This window comes from Temnothorax curvispinosus, unplaced genomic scaffold (genome assembly GCF_003070985.1).
Source record: "Temnothorax curvispinosus isolate PA1 unplaced genomic scaffold, ASM307098v1 QBEX01008703.1, whole genome shotgun sequence".
Classification (NCBI taxonomy): domain Eukaryota; kingdom Metazoa; phylum Arthropoda; class Insecta; order Hymenoptera; family Formicidae; genus Temnothorax; species Temnothorax curvispinosus.
The window spans coordinates 55,545-72,712 of record NW_020218483.1 but is presented as its reverse complement, the minus strand read 5'-3'; the positions used below and the strand labels follow the sequence as shown (position 1 = coordinate 72,712).

Sequence of the window (17,168 nt, the reverse complement as noted above, 5' to 3'; positions counted from 1 at the left end):
TTTATTGTAATATTCAGCAAGGCCTTCATTGTTTTCGCATAAAAAAATTTGTAAAAACAAAATACAATAATGACGACGTAACAAACGCATAGGATTGCGTATATACGCACAAGAGAGAGAAATTCTGTATGTATATATTTACCGACAGAAAGGGTATAATTCCGCTGTGTCTTTGCAGAGGGAGTTATAATCTAATTTTTCGCGAATTCGATGGTTTAATTTCAGCAGCGTTTCGATCCGACGTTTTTCTCGTATCGCGTCTTTAGAATTGAAGAATGGCAATCGGTAATAACGGCGCTTCGTCCACGAGACGCTGCTTACGAAAGTGAACGGGATACGCAATGAAAAAAACGAGAATTGCATAAATAATCGATTAATTCTTTTCATTGCATTTACAATTGCATACGCATTTAATTTTGTTCAAGGTAATCTGACGACGTGATTAGTAGATGAAAAAAGGAACGTAATTGTCGATGCTCGATGCAGCGATAACTTTGTAAAAGCAATCAATTCGTAAAATTCACGTCCAAAAGCAAAATTGTTTATGTTCAATAAACAAATAAATAAACAAATAAATAAATAAATAGATAAATAAATAAATACGTAAAACATTACAAATAATAGGCACTACAAATGATAAATAGTATAAGTGTAGTCAGGGAACGTGTGCACGGACTTGCAAGCTACAGGGCAAGTCCAATAATAATAACAATATCAAATAATTTCAAAAAATCAAACTTACAAAATAAATAAATTTGTCTAAAATAAAAGTAAATATCGGTGCTCGACGCAACAAATTTTTTGAAAAAAATTTATTTGCAAAATTTACGTCTAACCGGATAATTGTTTATATCCTATTATATTAATAAATAAATAAATTTTATATTAATATCAATAAATAATAAAGTTTATATTAATAATAAATTAATAAATAAGTAAATAAATGATGATAAATAGTAAGTAGTAACCTATCAGGTAGCAGGATGAGGTTTAAAGACGTCTTAATGATGTTTTATTAACGTTAGAGACATCATTAAGACGTTATCAATACGTCATTTGACGTCACTCTGCTACCTAGGAAGAAATGTGGACTCACAAGGACGCGAATCTAATAACAATTCTAAATAATCTGCAAAAATCAATATTACAAAGTAAATAAAACTACTTAATAAAATAAATAAAATTCGTTTCTAGAATAAAACGTAAATGTTGCTTGAGGCAACGAGAATCTTTTGAAAAAAATTGATTTGCAAAATTCACGCTTAAACGCATAATCATTTATATTCAATGAATAAATAAAGACATAAATAAATAAATATGTACACAAATAAAATAATACAAATAACATTATAAATGATAATCAATGGTAAAAAATGTGGTATTATAATTATTATAAATGATAAATAATGAATGGTAAAAAATGTGGACTTGCAGGGCACAAGGCCAATTAATACTAACAATAATTAAAGTAATATTCAAACATCAAACTATACAAAATAAAAAAAATTTATCTAGAACTAGAATTAACAATTTATTAAGTATTTCGATCCGACGTCCCCCCCCCCTCTCTCTCTCTCTCTCTCTCTCATCGCGTTTTCAAAACTGAAGAATGACAATTAATGTTCAAATAGCACTTCGTCCGTGGGATGCTGCCTGCGAAAGCGGACGGGATATGCAATGAAAAACGAGAATAAATTGCATGAATAATCGATTAAATTCTTTTATTGCATTCACAATCGCGTATACATGTTTGTTCAAATCCAACGACGTGATTAATAAATGAGAAAAGATAATGAATGTCGGTGCTCGATACAAGAGTCAAGAATCACGTCCTAAAATTCACGCGTAATCACGTGCATCATGTCCAATGAACAAAATAAATAAATAAATAAATAGGTAAATAAATAAATAAATAAATAAATACGTATACAACTAAAACAGTGGGCATTACAAATGACAATAAGTAGTAAGGAACGCGGACTCGCAGGGCATAGAGCGAGTCCAATTAATACTAACGATAATCTAAACGTAATCTCCAAAAATCAAACTTAGAAAATAAATAAAATTCGCCTAGAGCTCGAATTAGCTCAGATATCGCGTTAAACTCTGTGGCCATCTTTCGATACCGTCATCGCCATCGCGATGAATCCCATCGATATTTTATGGTCAAAGCCCGAAACGCGGGCATTTCTAGCATTGACTGGTCAATTCTGCGGAATGACTGGTCAATTCTGAGGAATAACCAAGCGTCTTGATTAAAGCAGTTAGGTGGGAGTTCAGGAGCATCAGGCTGGGATTTTGATTAGTTTTATGCGGGGAAGGGGCCCCGCCGCAGGCCCTCACGCGCCTATTTGTGTACTGTTTATACACACATATCAACAAATTACTACAAAACTTTGACCAAGATGCTTGACCGTTTGGCAGAATTGGTTAGTCAATTCTAGGATTGACCACGTTTCGGGCTTTAACCATAACAGATGTACGTTCCTCTAGTCTAACGTAAATTATCGCTCTATCATTCTATCAACGTTGTAAAAAGAACAAAAAAGAAACTAAATAAGAATACATAAATGTACATGGCCGAGCCCGGAATGCAATACATGCCTCTCGCATCGCGACGCTTAGGGCTTTAAAATCCACGATTAACATTAATCCTGATCTTTTGCGTAATTTCGACGTAAATCGTCTGCGAAAAAATAATCGCCTTAGTTCAAAACTCGCCAAGGTAAATTCGCAAGAGTCTCTTAACAAACGTCGTTCGCATCACAATTGCGCTGTTCTCAATTTATTCCTCGGAGGAGGAATAAATCGAGAAATCTATTCGAAAGACAACACGATCGATCGTGGTTACATCGCGTTAAGATTCCGCGTTGGATTCAGTCAATTAGCGGCAAAATCATTATGAGGCATTTGAGATTCATGACACCGTAAGACGTCGACGTTTTAGAAAAGTGAAACTGCAAATGTTCCTCTTCAAGGCCGAATGACCGTGCGTTTGTCGTAATTGCGCGTCTCTCGCGCGGAAGAAACCGACGCGATCGAGAAAAGCCGGTTATAATGATTTTGCACTTTCTCACGAGATTTTCCATCTGAGCGTTTTGCATGTTACGCAGCGATCGACTGAATCCAACGCGGTCGAACGAAAGCGGATTGGAATGAGCTTGCGCTTTCTTTATCTCTAAATTTATCATAAAGTGGTTTTGCCACTAATATATTAAGCGTTGTTTACAATGGCAGCAAGAGTACACTGAGAGAAATGTTTTGTTGAGTTTTATTGAAACAACCAAAATTTTGTTACAGTAATAAAATTTTGGTTGTTTCAACAAAACATTTCTCTCAGTGATAGTGGATTAAGATTATAAGACGTCAGAGTAAGTTGATTTTCTCGTGTAAAAGGACATAGAGTATGGCCGTAAGCGAAATGGTTGAATCCCATTTTCTACGTTCTACTCAAATTTCACTTATGGCTTTACTTTACGAAACCAACTTACTCTGACGTCTTATAATCTTAATCCATTACTCCTGCTGCCATTGTAGACGACACTTTAAAGGGATTGCGATAGTCACTCTAAAAGAAAGGGTTGTCACTCTGATTTGAGTAAATCCGGGAATTCAAATTTTTAGAGCCGTTACTCTACCGGAGTGATACGATCTCATTCTAAAGCTATAGTGAATCACGATTTACTAAAGATTGGCTGATAAATGACTCTAACAGAGTGAAATTTTCCACTTAAAATTGTGGAGTGACATAATTCACTCCTGCGGACACTGATCTACTGCACTCGCAAAAAGTGCCCTTTCACTAAAATGGAGTGCAATTTTACTCTTTCCTAAGAGTGGCGAATTATTCAAAGTGCACAGGCTCAATTTTCACTTTTCGTTACACTTGCATTTCACTCGTTGTGAGTGATATATTTCACTCTTTGACTTTTAGAGAATATGAGAAGATCCAAGCGCCTTGCATAATGAAGGCGGCAGTTGAAGAAATCAATTAATCAAGAATTAAATAAAATCGAGATTTCGCCGGCGAGAGGAGGCGAAGATTCGTCCGACGCGTTATCGAGAACGTATCTTGCGAATTGTCACATTATGTCACACGAATACTAAGACGGCGTTCACATGTAAAATACTGTTTTCTCGTTAAGTCTCGAATACTTAAATAAAGAACGCAGTCTGGACACGATCGTGCCGCTTTCCTCCCCTAAGGATGCAGCACTTTGCACGGTAATTTGCCGTACGCTTTCGTTATCTCCCGCTGTTGCCGTCCAGGTCCTCCGCACGTTACGCGCGTTACGCGCGATAGTTAATTACTTATTTCTTAAGGGGATGCTGTAGTGGCCAGTAATTACCGACATTTTTTTGTACACACGAAACTTTGAATTGGGTTTACGGAATTGAAAAAGCTTTTTTACAGAATTAAAGTACGTACAAAAACGGAGGGTGCTGCAGTCGAGTTTACATTAAAAACAAAAAAAAATTAAAAATTTCGGCACATAGACCTGTCACTGATAATATTTGCTTAAGAACAATATCGTGCAATTAGAACTAAGATAAAAGTCTAGAAAAAAAGTTATATGTGCTTTTATATATGCAAAAGCACATGGAGGTTGATATGATGAGTAGTATTGCGTGTAGCGAGAGATTGCGCAGCAATCGAACAAGGACAGATGTCATTTCGTTAGACAAAGACAGATACAGGAAAAACAAAATTAAAAATGTTGACATTATCGACATCGAGGAAGTTTGGCCGTCACTCCAGCATCCCGTTAAGGCGAAAGTTTATAAAGAAATTGGAAGACGGAGGCTAGTCCGTAGTAGAGTGCGTTGTCGACGGATCATGGCTGAGAGATCAAATTAAATATGCGTGCACATATGTATATGTGTATATGTGTGTGTGGATATGTGTGTATCTTTGTTAATTGTTCTACTTTCTCCTTCCTGTCTCCCTCTCTTTCTCGCACGATCGTTCCTCCCCCGTTGTCTCTCTTCCGTCTCTCTTTCCTGACTTTCGCCTCGTTCTCGAGCGACACCGAGTCTCCGAATTAAATCAACTGATAGTCCCTTTGTTCCTCCCGCGGATCTTCCTTCTGTAATTAGAATAGGGAAAATGGAATTAGTCCCGATCTTCTTGAGACGACAGATTCGCAATTACGAAGGCGATTCTCGCAAACGTATTATCGCGATATAGCGTCATCGAGCCTTTCTCGCTTGTTAGATCTAAGTAGATCTCGCACGTACACCTACGAAATGTAAACGCAAGTGGTAGTCGCGTTTCGTACGTTTCGTACGTTTACTTGTCGTCCGACGTGAACTAACAGGAAAAAAGAAAGTAGATAAATCGAGGAGAACAGGAACCAACTAAGCGTCACACGTCGCGTCTTGGAAACTTTCGTGCCGGGCTGCATGCTAATTAGGTATACGCTCCTGCAGTTCATTAGATTTCAGTGACACGCGCCGCTGCGCGCTGGTCCGGCCAATCTTTCTTCGTCGTGAAATTATCGCTCAAACACATGCATGATAAACGATCTCGGTTCCTCACCGTAACGTGGAGGAAACCACCGCGTTCCCGAAAATGGAGCGAATGTAGAAAGAGTGTCCGATAATGTGTCCTATGTGTTTATTATCGCGTGAAAGTTGGTAACTGCGACATTTGTGCGAAGCAAGGACGCGATAAGCAAATTATATATTATGCGCGTATCGATCTCGACGATATCTCGGTACTTACCCACGGTAAAGGACGAATCTGATCGGATTGGTCTGCAGTTGATTCCGCATCTTGAGCAATGAGCAGCAAAAGATGATGCAATTTTCGAAAATTATCTTCCGAGATGGATCTCCGTTTACGGCCTCTGCAAACACAATAGTAAAACACGTGTGAAAAAATCAATCTATTTAATACGGATCGTCAATTGATCATAATTGATTTTATTATTAGTGTTATACGCAGAAAAGAAATAATGTTGCATTAACCATTAACCCATTAAGTCCTAAGAGATACGCGCTTTCCTGTTTTAAATCTTTTGTAGTTCGGATTCTAATAGGAAATTTTTAGATTGCAATTGATATTTAGAGATAAAAAAAGAGTTGCTCTTTGCGAAAAAATAGTCGGTGATGGGATGGGATATGGGATTTGAAAGAGAAAGATATAAAGATTGTAAATGGAATTTAAAAAAATAAGTAACCCTGTCCATTTACTGATAAATATTCAACTAATAAATGATTTTGTCTGTTTTCTTTTCAGAGTAGAATAAATCGATATAATTATTATTTGAGTGATCTATATAACAAAACATTTTACTCAAAAAGGTAGATGAAATTATTTTACAAAGTGTCCCACGGGAAGTTGCTGACAATAAAATTAAATTCGTCCCTTTTCCCTCCACGACTTAGGTAGATTGTCTGTAGTCTTATACCTGGAACTTCGCAGTTTTATTCTGTTTTATTCAAACCTTCTTCGAAAATAAGAACGTGTGTCGAAAAATGAGTGACTTCAAGACAGAAGAAAAAATTTATCTTATTTAGGGCTTCTTTTCTAGAGGAAAAGTGTACGTTAATGTGTATAGAGCATTTCGTACTAAGTAGAAAACGCACAGAGTGGCAAACAAAAACACTCTGAAAAGATTAGAAAAATTTATTTGTTTATATTCATATAGTGCTTCGTTTTTAAAACAATTTGATTCATTTTTAATCTACATATGTGTTAGAATAACTTTTTATAAAATCAAGTAAAATTCAGTAAAAATTTTCCATCATACAGATTAGTATACTCTATAAATAAAATAAACGAAATATAGGCTCTCCTGAATAAATCAAATAAAGAGAAGTGAGAGAGACAATCGGAGCCACGCGCGGTAATTAATGCGCAATCAAATAATAGTCAATAATAAAATATATTAGTTAATAAATAAATATAACTAACAGAAGTCGTTTTTGTTCGACCCGACTGGCCAAATAATTAATTTATTTATTCACAACGTTTCGGCTGCAATTTCAGCTCTTCTCAAGTGATTAATCAAGTCATAAATCCTCAAAAACCGTGTACAAAATATAAGTAAAATATAAATAAAACTAAACGTCTTCTGTTAAACGCAATTTTGTTTTTCTCGTATGCGTTACAGAATAAAAGCTAATTAATTTCAACAACTTTCCGTGGGACACCCTGTATTAGTTAAATATTTGCCAGTAAAAAGGCAGGGGTTTCTAGCAAAAATTTAAAGCAGAAAAGCGTAAAGGCCTTCCAGGACTTAATGAGTTAACAGCATTAGGCTGACAGCACATTCCAATTGGAAATAATCTCGTTATTCAACAACGATATTAACGAAACAAGTACGTCATATTCAATAAAATGTTATTTGTTTCCATTAATACTGTTATCAAATTAACAAAAGATTTGGTTGATGTAAAACATTTCTTATCTCTTGCGCTTCAATAAATTTAATATTATTATTAATTTTTGACAAATAATGTAAATATTTTTATGTGCTTTAATAATACAAAGTCGTTTGAATTTCCGTCAATGTTGAGTCTCTGTCCTCTTTATAGAAACGGCTATATTCCGGATAAATTCGCGCGATCACGCTGAGTTCGTGTGCCGAAAGGAGAAGAAGCGATAGCGCCAGCCGACGCAATAGTCATGCAATCGTCATGCAATAGTCATGCAATCGCCGAAGATCTGCCAAGTAATATATAATATTTGACGAGTTTTATCGCCGGCGAACGGGTGTGTTACGCGCGAGGAGGCGTAAATTACACGGCTGCCAACAAGCAGCGGCAATATCTGTCGTAGCATAATTTGTTTATCGAGGCTCAATTAATTGCCCCATACCGATAACATCGTCGCCGAGATACGCGGGAAAGAGGCCTCGCTGAATAATGGGTGACTATTAACGAGAAGACCGTATAATATCGCGCTCGTGGATCGAGGTATTTTTAAATTTCCTATCAATTCGGGTATCGTACTCGCCGTCTGCCATGCCGATCGTTCGGGACAAATCACAGTCTAAATATGTTTTATTACACGAATTTTATATTTCATTTTTCATCCAATTTTCACGGCACATCCCTGATGGAAATATTTTACTAAAAATATAATAAAATTTCATTAAAATTCTCTCTCAATTGATCCTATTTCATTGTTATTCTATACGAGATCGATGAAAAATAAAATGAAAATTATTGAAAAATTACTAAATATATTTCAAAATAAATAATAATTTTCCTTATGAAATGTAATGTAATACTATGAAATATAAGAAAAGTTATATACTATTAAAAAGTAATAACAAATTTATTTTATGTTAGGTATCATGAAACTTATGGAATAATAATGAAATGAGGTCAAGTGAGAAAGAATTTCAGTAAAATATTTCTATCAGGGCAGCCTTGAACTATTTAATTTAATTTGCATACATTATTTAGCATTCCGCTATTCTCGAATATTTCAGCCGTTACATGTGCGATTACGCAATAATAGGATGAGGTGCGAAGAAAGAAGTCAGGTTTCGAGCGCCGGCTTGTCAATCATCGGGGGTGTATACACAGCGCGGCCGCTCGACGATATTCATGTCCCGTGTTAATTACGACGTTGGACACGTCGTTGACATCGTCATAAATGATCGTCAATTAATTTACGCGCGGTATAACGAGACGGGAGCGGTGACGATATCGCGATGCGCTCACAGGGGCTTCTTTTCACAGAACGACGAGCGGGAACAACGTCCGGATAGAAATTTATTCACGAGACATTCAACAAGAAGTAACCCAGTTAGAGGTTCCATTTGCCGTCGTTGCCTTCTTCCGTCTTCGTTTGTCACGGGCCGCGCGTCTACTTCTTATTCTCCTTTTCTCCATTCTCGTTCTCTTTCTTCGGCTGTTCCGATGCAATTATGTTATTCAACGGGCGTCGTTGCATTACAATTTGTAGGCGTATTCATTGTCTCTTTTCAATTTTTTTTTGCTAAAATCGATAGCGCGCGCGCTATCGATGTCACAAGATGAGGACGGAATTATTGCTAAACTACCAGCCAAAAACTTTTCTCTTCGTACCGTCGTGTCACTTCTCCACAACTTGAAATATTTCTCCAAGAATATTGAATATTTAAAGCTCTTGTTTTTTCCATGCATTAATTTTTCAGGTTGCGGGCGAATCACTTCTTACATCGTTATAGCTTTTTCTTTTCTTGTTTAATCCCTTTTTTATGCAGTTCTCTAGCTGACGTATAGTGTACAAGCTAGTTGAAGGTTCGAGGAAGAAGCAACAAGTGCAACTGCGACCGATGAAATCTCTAATGGGATTGTAGCGATGTTGAATGTTTTAGCTACTGTTTATTAAAAATTCGAATCACCAGCAATAAAGAAAGATTAAATGCAACTATTGTAATTTAGTAAGAATTTTAATATCAAGAGTACTTTTCGCACCGGTCGTATCTAGCAGCAATATACTTGAGAAAAGGATTTCCAGAATGAAGAGGGGACGGTATCACACTTATCGTGATATGACTAATTTCCTCGTGATTTAATTTGTGTTACTCGTGATGGCACACGTGACAAAAGTCGGCAAATCTGAGAACGGATGATCTTATCCCTGGAACTATCAGTTACATTTTTGGTCCTTTTTTAATTACAATTACAAGAAGTACCGCGTGTAAGCAATTAGAAAGCGCTTAAAAATATATTTAAAAAATTAATAAATTAAATTAATTATACAATAAGTCGGAGACGCCAATATAATATGTCGAAGAAGCCAATTCTCTTACATAATTTTTATCGTAATATGACTAATTTCTTCGTGGTTACCGTTTAATCTTGTCTGCGTTACTAGCGATAGCGCATTAATTAATCGTTAAATGCGCAATTCGTAGCATTTTTATTCTTTTTTAAATAATAACTGCTTAAGGAATGCTTTAAAAAATATTTAAAAAATTATTCTTTACTAATTTCAACCCTTTGAACCACTTGAATTTTTTTTGGACTATTTTTATGATGATGTAAGAGCAAAGCCGCGTTTTCAATTCGAACTTCATAAGGGGAGAGTGGACAGAGAGTGTATAGATTAAAAAGTCGCTTTTGCATATATGTAAAGCTGGGCATTTATAAGAGTTAAATTTGACGAATTTCAGCGAGTGGAAGATTTTAATCTTAAAACTATTAATAACATCATTTGCCTTTTTTTAAATTTATAATGTTTATCATTATACGACTAATTTCCTCGTGATTACCGTTTATCTTGTCGGCGTTACGACAGCGCAGTGATTAAGTTTGACAAATTTCAGCGGATGGACGATTTTAATCTTAGGACTTTTTGTCTTATTGCGCTTAAGAAAAAATTCCACATGTAAGCGATTAAGAAAAAGTTCCACATGTGCTTAGAGACATACTTGAAAAATTGATAGAATGAATGATACAATTCTTATCGTAATACGACTAATTTCCTCGCGATTATCATTTAATCTTGTCTGCGTTACAATGGCGCAGTAATTAAATTTGGCGAATTTCAGCGAACGCGGATAATTTTAATTCTAGAATTATATAGATACTGTTAAATTTTTAGTATATAACAATAAATTATATTTAACCGCACCTACTCAATATGTCGTTAATTTAATTAAAACAATGGAGTTAAAATTATACTGTTCTATATTAAAATAATAAATTTTTACACACATAGGTAATTAAAAATGTTAATTAACTTAAAGTATTGATTTAAATTTCGCCTTTTAATATTTAACGGCGTAGGTAGCATATTTTTGTCCTCTTAAAATACATTTAAGAGTAAGCATTTAGGAATGCATTTGAACAATTAATAAAACGAACGATACATATAAAGATTAATTAATTAGATCATCATTGTTCGAAACAGACTAGAAAGTGAACTTACATCATAGCTGGGTTTACTTTTCCGAATCCTACGGGAACCACTACGCCCTTCACATTTTGCAGCGCTAAAAGTGTCTCGAGTTCAGCGAGTCTTTGATCGGAAAGGCGCTTCTGCCGACTGCAACAAATCGACATGTTACTAAAACTATTCTCGTTAGGGACAGTTCTAGGGATGGCGCGCGTGATGGACTTTTTCCGATTATTTGACGAAAATCCCGATTCTCGTGTAGTCGCCAACAACCGCGACCAGTTTTAATCTTGGGAGAAAAAAGAGATATATCCGTTGCGCCTCTCTCAATAGCCGCGCTAATCTTGCGAACGTACGCGACACAGATAGAGCCGTGCGCCAAAGCTTCAGCTATATGTTCAGTAAACATGTTATCGTCGCATGCGAGGGTTTCAAAGAGGAAGTCGGTCACTTCGTCCGCGTGTGGAAATCGAGATCGTTGGATTCGGAGCTATATTACATCGCACATTATCTTCCGCATTGTTCAATATCTCCGCACTAAATTAATCGAACATTCGATCGCGCGGGATTTTGACTCAAGTTACTCGACTAAATTCGTATTGTTTCGAATGAATCCAATTTTACACTAGAATTGATACGATATCGATTGACAATAATTGGCGACGTTAAAGCCGAAGTTGAATCAACGAAGTTGAATTTGGACCTCGTCGATCGGGAGAAAGCGGGAGTGTCGCAATAATTTCACGGATTGCCTCACGACAAGATTCCCTCCTTAAGTCCTCGATCTAAATTAGATTCTCTTCAGTAGCCGTACCTCAGTAGCCAATCGGCCGGCCTGGCGTGCACCGTTTCCGACAGCAGGACCGCGAGCAGGACGCACAGAATCGGCGTGCCGACTGACAGATTCATCTTCGCGCGCACCACAGACAAATTTGCGTTAAACGAACAGAAATCGGTCAACGAGTCAATCGCTAATTGTGCCACAAGAGTCTACAACCGATTCTGACACCGAATTCTGTCACACACTTGTTGCCTCTTCTCTCCTCCCCCTCTATCTTTCGCGGGGATTTCTTTAACTGATAAGTCTCTTTCACTGATGATATCGACTTCCGAGTTCGATATGATCGCGCGTCGTATCCCGATCCTTCCTCTTACGTCGATTTTGCTTCTTGTTGAACTGTAGCTAGTCTCGGCCGCATCGAGCATATATACCCGCGTTACCGCCCTCCCTATCCCCACGCTGTCGCCACGACGAAGACTGTCCCCCACTTCATCAGCGTCGGATCCACCCTCGCTTTTTACGCAAAATATACACATATATACCCACGGTTCTCTTCTCCTAAACTCGGGGATCTACCTTCTCTCCTTTTCCCTCGTGTGCGCAAACCGTGTGCGATCATCTCCCTCCTCGCCCCACCCCACTGCGGGGGATACGTGTCATTTTTGAATATATCACGCGACACATAAGCCATAAAGTTACATGCTATCGCACACTCAGCACGTTCTTTCTTCGCTTGATCGTAAAATCGAATGGTAAAGTGACGTATGTTTTTTGAATATTCGATAATTCAATAATTTAAAATTAAATAATCGAACAACAACGTCGCGACGATATTATCTTAATGCGCGACCAAGTCGCACGAGATACGTCTCATATACTTGATATCGCCCTAGGACGATTTTTTCCGGTTTGTACTAATCTTTGTGTCTCTCTTTGCGTTCGTAAAATTTTCCAGACTCGTGATTACTCAACTTGAGGCAATATCTCGAGTATACTTTGAAACTAATTACGATGGCGCGTACTTAAAAACTTTAATTACTTTCTTTGTGTAATATATATTAGATACGCGATTCTGCGTCCTCCCTGCATCGCGCACTTACGTCGCCGAGACTCCAGGAGGACAAAGGTTCTGCTTCCCAGTATTCGTTTTGGCTTCGTACAAGAGGCGGGAGAGACGATCGTCTTTCCGTTCTTCTCGACAAATATAATATTTTCTTCGCGATATGAGTAACGGGAGATTAATAAAAGCGATGAGGCTACCTCGCAAAAAAAGGCAACAATAGTGCGAGAAATTGTTAATGTTTTTCAATAACGGGGGAAGAGAAGAGGCGAATATCCGATTTAAAGAATCATCATTAGTTCTTCCAATCGACTTTTACTTAATAAATAATTATTATCACTTATTACATTCTTGTTGTTATTATAGTTAGAATTTTATTGAAACAAATACGAACAAACAAAAACGTAATAAAATTAACGTGAATGTATCATTGCTATCATTCACAGCGCATTGTTTATATGAAATTGTCCGTCCATTCTCTACTTTATCTCTCAGGAATTATTGTTATTAATTCCCCTTACTATGTAAAATATAATGCTTTTCGGAAAAAAGAAACGAAAAAATCATGTAAAGGATTGTAGAATTAACAAAGGAATGCTTCTTTTGCTTAATTTATTTTAGCATGTTGTTTAAACAATAAACGAACAATTTATTTAATTTGAAAAATTCGAATATCAATTTCGCATTACATGAATAATACACAATGATCAATAGCAAAATGAATATTTATCGATAAAGAATGCTAATGGCAGAATTTTTTATTTAAAATGTATTTATTTTATTTTTTATTCAATGTAATTATTTCACTTATTGCAATTTTGTAATAATCATTAAAAATCATTGAACAAGATGTCAGGTCGAAAAATATAATGTTAAAAAAAAATTTTTTTTTTTTTTAATACTACAGGTACTAAATGCAACAATACAAAAAACAGTCGAAGGTAGCAACAGGTTCACCAGGTGAACTGATTCTTCGAAAAAAAACCCGTTTTTTTTTCGACATATATAAAGTAGAATAAAAAATGAAACTTAATTGGAAAAAACTCTTCATACATAATCATACTAATAATTCATAAATAATTCATAAATAATTTAATCAAAAATAAAGAATTTTATGATTGACGAGCCTGTTTTTGCAGAAATTCTAGCTGACATTAAAATAAAATTAATGTTTAATCAGAAGTCATATAGCGTTCGTGAAATGGATTTTCAATCCGCCGCACGAACGCGCAGCTGTGATGGACATAGATGTTTTACTGCTACTGTTACCGCGGATAAATTTTGCGGCACTCGCCACCGTCAAAATTCAAATTGGAAGAGCGCACGATTGCACATTCACTTTTCCGAGGATCATCGTAAAGTCTTACGGCGCATAGCTTCGAGAATGCTATGAGAAGGTAAGTCTAAACGTTTCGCCGCACTCTAACGTGCCTTAAGTATTCCCGCTGACGTAAAGGTAAACTACATACGAGAGGGAAATACCTCGTCGATACTGGGAAAAATGACAGACTGTTTTTATGACAGTTTCATTCGTAATCTCCTAAGATCTATTTGCAGGCGCGCGGTTATCATTAGTTTGGGGCTACTCTCGATGACTGTCGCTCTATTTTCAATCCGCTACGCTAATATTGCATATTCTCATATCGCGAGATTGCCGGCTATCTAGACGATATAGACGATATTACATTTGATCGTTATAAATTGCGCAAAGCGTTACAAAGCATAAAAATGAATTGACTTAACGCGTGACGTCATAGTTCGTAAGATCGTGTGGAAGACCCCTGCAAAGATATTATGCAATTAGAAGAGAAAAGAAACACGCGAAATAAACGCGTATAACTTTAATTGTATACTGTTAAATTTGTAGTGTAAAATACTATACCTACTCAATTTGAATCATTTTTAACCATTCCTTTCAAGTAAATCAATGGAGTTAAAATAATATCTACTCACAATAAAAAATTTTGTGTTAAATTTAACACATTTCACATGTCTGAATTTATCAACTCTAATTTTCATGTTAACTTAACAAAAGGCAAATATATAAATAAATAACACAAGTAATGTGTGAAAAATGAACACAAAATTGTAATGCATGGACGCTATCTGGAAGCAAAGTTTATGTTAAATTAACATATTTATAATGTTAATTTTAATTAAAACAAAATGTTATTTTTACATTAAATGTTATTCTCTCTTCTCTCTTTCTTGCAAAAAACAGAAACGATATTTTTTTATAATATATAACAAAGAAAATGTTGACAGATTTAACAGATGATAACAGACTCTTATAGAGAGGAAATACAACTTAGGTATTTATTTTAACATATAATATATGTCACCAAGAATTTGTGCATTTACATATAAATTGTATATTATTTTAACTCTTAGAAACGTTGAGTGTTAACGCAGAAAAGTCAAAATAACACAAAGACAATATGTTGCATTAACACCGCAGTGTATGTTAAAAATTCTACACCGATGGAAATCCACTAAAATACAAAATATTTTTTACCGTGTACTGTTCTGTGTTATAAAATAATAAATTTTGACATGCATAAAGTTTAAAATAACAAAATGTTATTTCTCAAGATATTAGTTAAAATTTTATCTTTTGAATAATATTTAACAATGTATAACTTTAGCGGAGAATAGAAACTGTAGAACATACATATACGTAATAATAATTAGAAGCAAAGTAGGAACGTAATTCATGAGTCCGTTTAAATTTATATATTATCGATTAGATTTTAAGTGCATCGTTAAGCTATTTCGTACAAAGAATCACACTCTGTGCAGATTTACTTGAAATTCCGTATTATTTTGCGACGAAACGCTGCTATGATAATTATAGAACACCCAATTATTTCGCTTCTCGAATTCGTCGGTCAGTTGCGTTAATCCCTTATCAATTTATCGCGTTTAAATCGCAAATACCAGCGATTGACGTAAAAATTGATACTCATTAAGCGCGCTGACGACCGCTTATCACATAACGCAGTATATACTTTGCACTGAAAATAAGAGCCGCCAAATGTTTCGCGGCGACACTTTGATAATATATATCAGAAGTTGCCTACATCATCGTTCCGTCAGTTATATACCCAAGAGATATTTAAAATCGCGATTTGGGGAAACCCCGAAATTTCCCAACTGCAAGGTTCGACAGGTTCTGTCCATTAATCTCACAAGGCATTTTCGATATACTTATCCATTCTAAGAAAGATTCTAGTATCGGACTTTGCAAGCTTTTAACTATGACGTTTTTAACACTGACTACTATGACTAGGTGACGTGTAAATTTCCGCAAAAATTTTGACGCTTATTTTGTAAATATGAGTACAATATACGGTTTTATTTACCCGATTAAGATCGATTTTATTAAGTATTCAAAATATAAAAAAGCAATATAAATTACACTAAGACGTTAAAAAGAAAACAATTTTCTTAGTCGTATTACTCGATTCGGAGCGTCGCGACCCCTCTGCATATATCTGCATGCGTAAAAAAAACCATAAAATAAAGTATCAAAATAACACGCTAGATTTATTAAGTTTGATGTCAAAATCAGCTTAACAGTAAAAATGTTAAAATGTATTCTTTTTATCTTTGGAAAGGTGCCGCTATAGTAACGGATATAGCAAGAATAAAATTCTTGGGTGTGTGTATTTCTCTCTCTAATATACTTTTATAATGTTCTGTGGACCAGTTTAAGCCAAGAAATTTGTCGGGCTTATATATCTTTTCTAATTTCTTCTTGCAGGGACATTTGTACTTAATTAAGAGACTCTTTATAATACATTTTGTTGAAACAAGTTGTTTAACAAAACAAAGTACTTATCTTTTAATTGTTTAACAAAACAAGGTACTTATCTTTTAATGAAAACAACAACGTCGAGTAATCTGGAAATTATTCTTCTATCAAAGATTCAATTAAAAGAAAAAGAACTGAATCGGGAAAAAAAAGGAATTAACTGAATTCTTAATAAAAAAAGAAAGAGGGAGAGAAAGAAAAAAAGAGAGAGAAAGAGAGAGAATACGGAAAAAAGGATTTGCTACTAAAGCAAATCTATTTGTTAAATATGGGATAACTAACATTTTTTGCTGCAAGAGCTAATTAATAGCAAAATTAATTAGCTTAATTAGCTCAAAAAATGTTTGTTATCCCATATTTAACAAATAGATTTGTTTAAGTAGCAAATTCTTTTTTTCCGTGAATATATATGTTCCATAAATAGAACTCGTGAATTTTAATTATTTATTACAACTGTTCAAAATGTCATTGACACTGCAAAGGGCTGTCGTACAAATTCAAATCTCTTCTCTCGTATCGTCTCGCGTTAAGCTTATCCAGCTCTCGCCGCTTCTCGCGCGGCGCAATAAGTATAAGTAGTTTATTTTCAATGCCGATGAAACGGGAAGGAATCACGCAGCCGCCACCTGCGATGCGTACTTGCACTTTGCCCAAATTCTCGTAAACATCT

General features: G+C 35.5%; 1 protein-coding gene across 1 annotated transcript; it reads right to left on the bottom strand.

Annotated features, from left to right (window-relative positions):
- Window positions 1–1,704: 1,704 nt before the first annotated feature.
- Window positions 1,705–12,031, bottom strand: LOC112458114. Its single transcript, XM_025021551.1, has 4 exons — window positions 11,658–12,031; window positions 10,877–10,993; window positions 5,726–5,849; window positions 1,705–5,087 (listed from the first exon to the last, which is right to left on the bottom strand). The coding sequence occupies exons 1-4, from the start codon at window positions 11,750–11,752 to the stop codon at window positions 5,043–5,045; spliced, it is 381 nt and encodes a 126-aa protein (XP_024877319.1). The 5' UTR covers window positions 11,753–12,031; the 3' UTR covers window positions 1,705–5,042.
- Between the last annotated feature and the right edge of the window lie 5,137 nt (window positions 12,032–17,168).

What these genes read in the sequence shown, in the direction of transcription:
- LOC112458114 (XM_025021551.1), bottom strand. Translation starts at nt 11,752, where the DNA reads ATGAATCTGTCAGTCGGCACGCCGATTCTGTGCGTCCTGCTCGCGGTC. An exon ending in AAAGTAAACCCAGCTATGAT is followed by an intron (nt 5,850 to 10,876) that starts GTAAGTTCACTT and finishes TTGTGTTTGCAG; the next exon opens with AGGCCGTAAACGGAGATCCA. An exon ending in AGATTCGTCCTTTACCGTGG is followed by an intron (nt 5,088 to 5,725) that starts GTAAGTACCGAG and finishes TTCTAATTACAG; the next exon opens with AAGGAAGATCCGCGGGAGGA.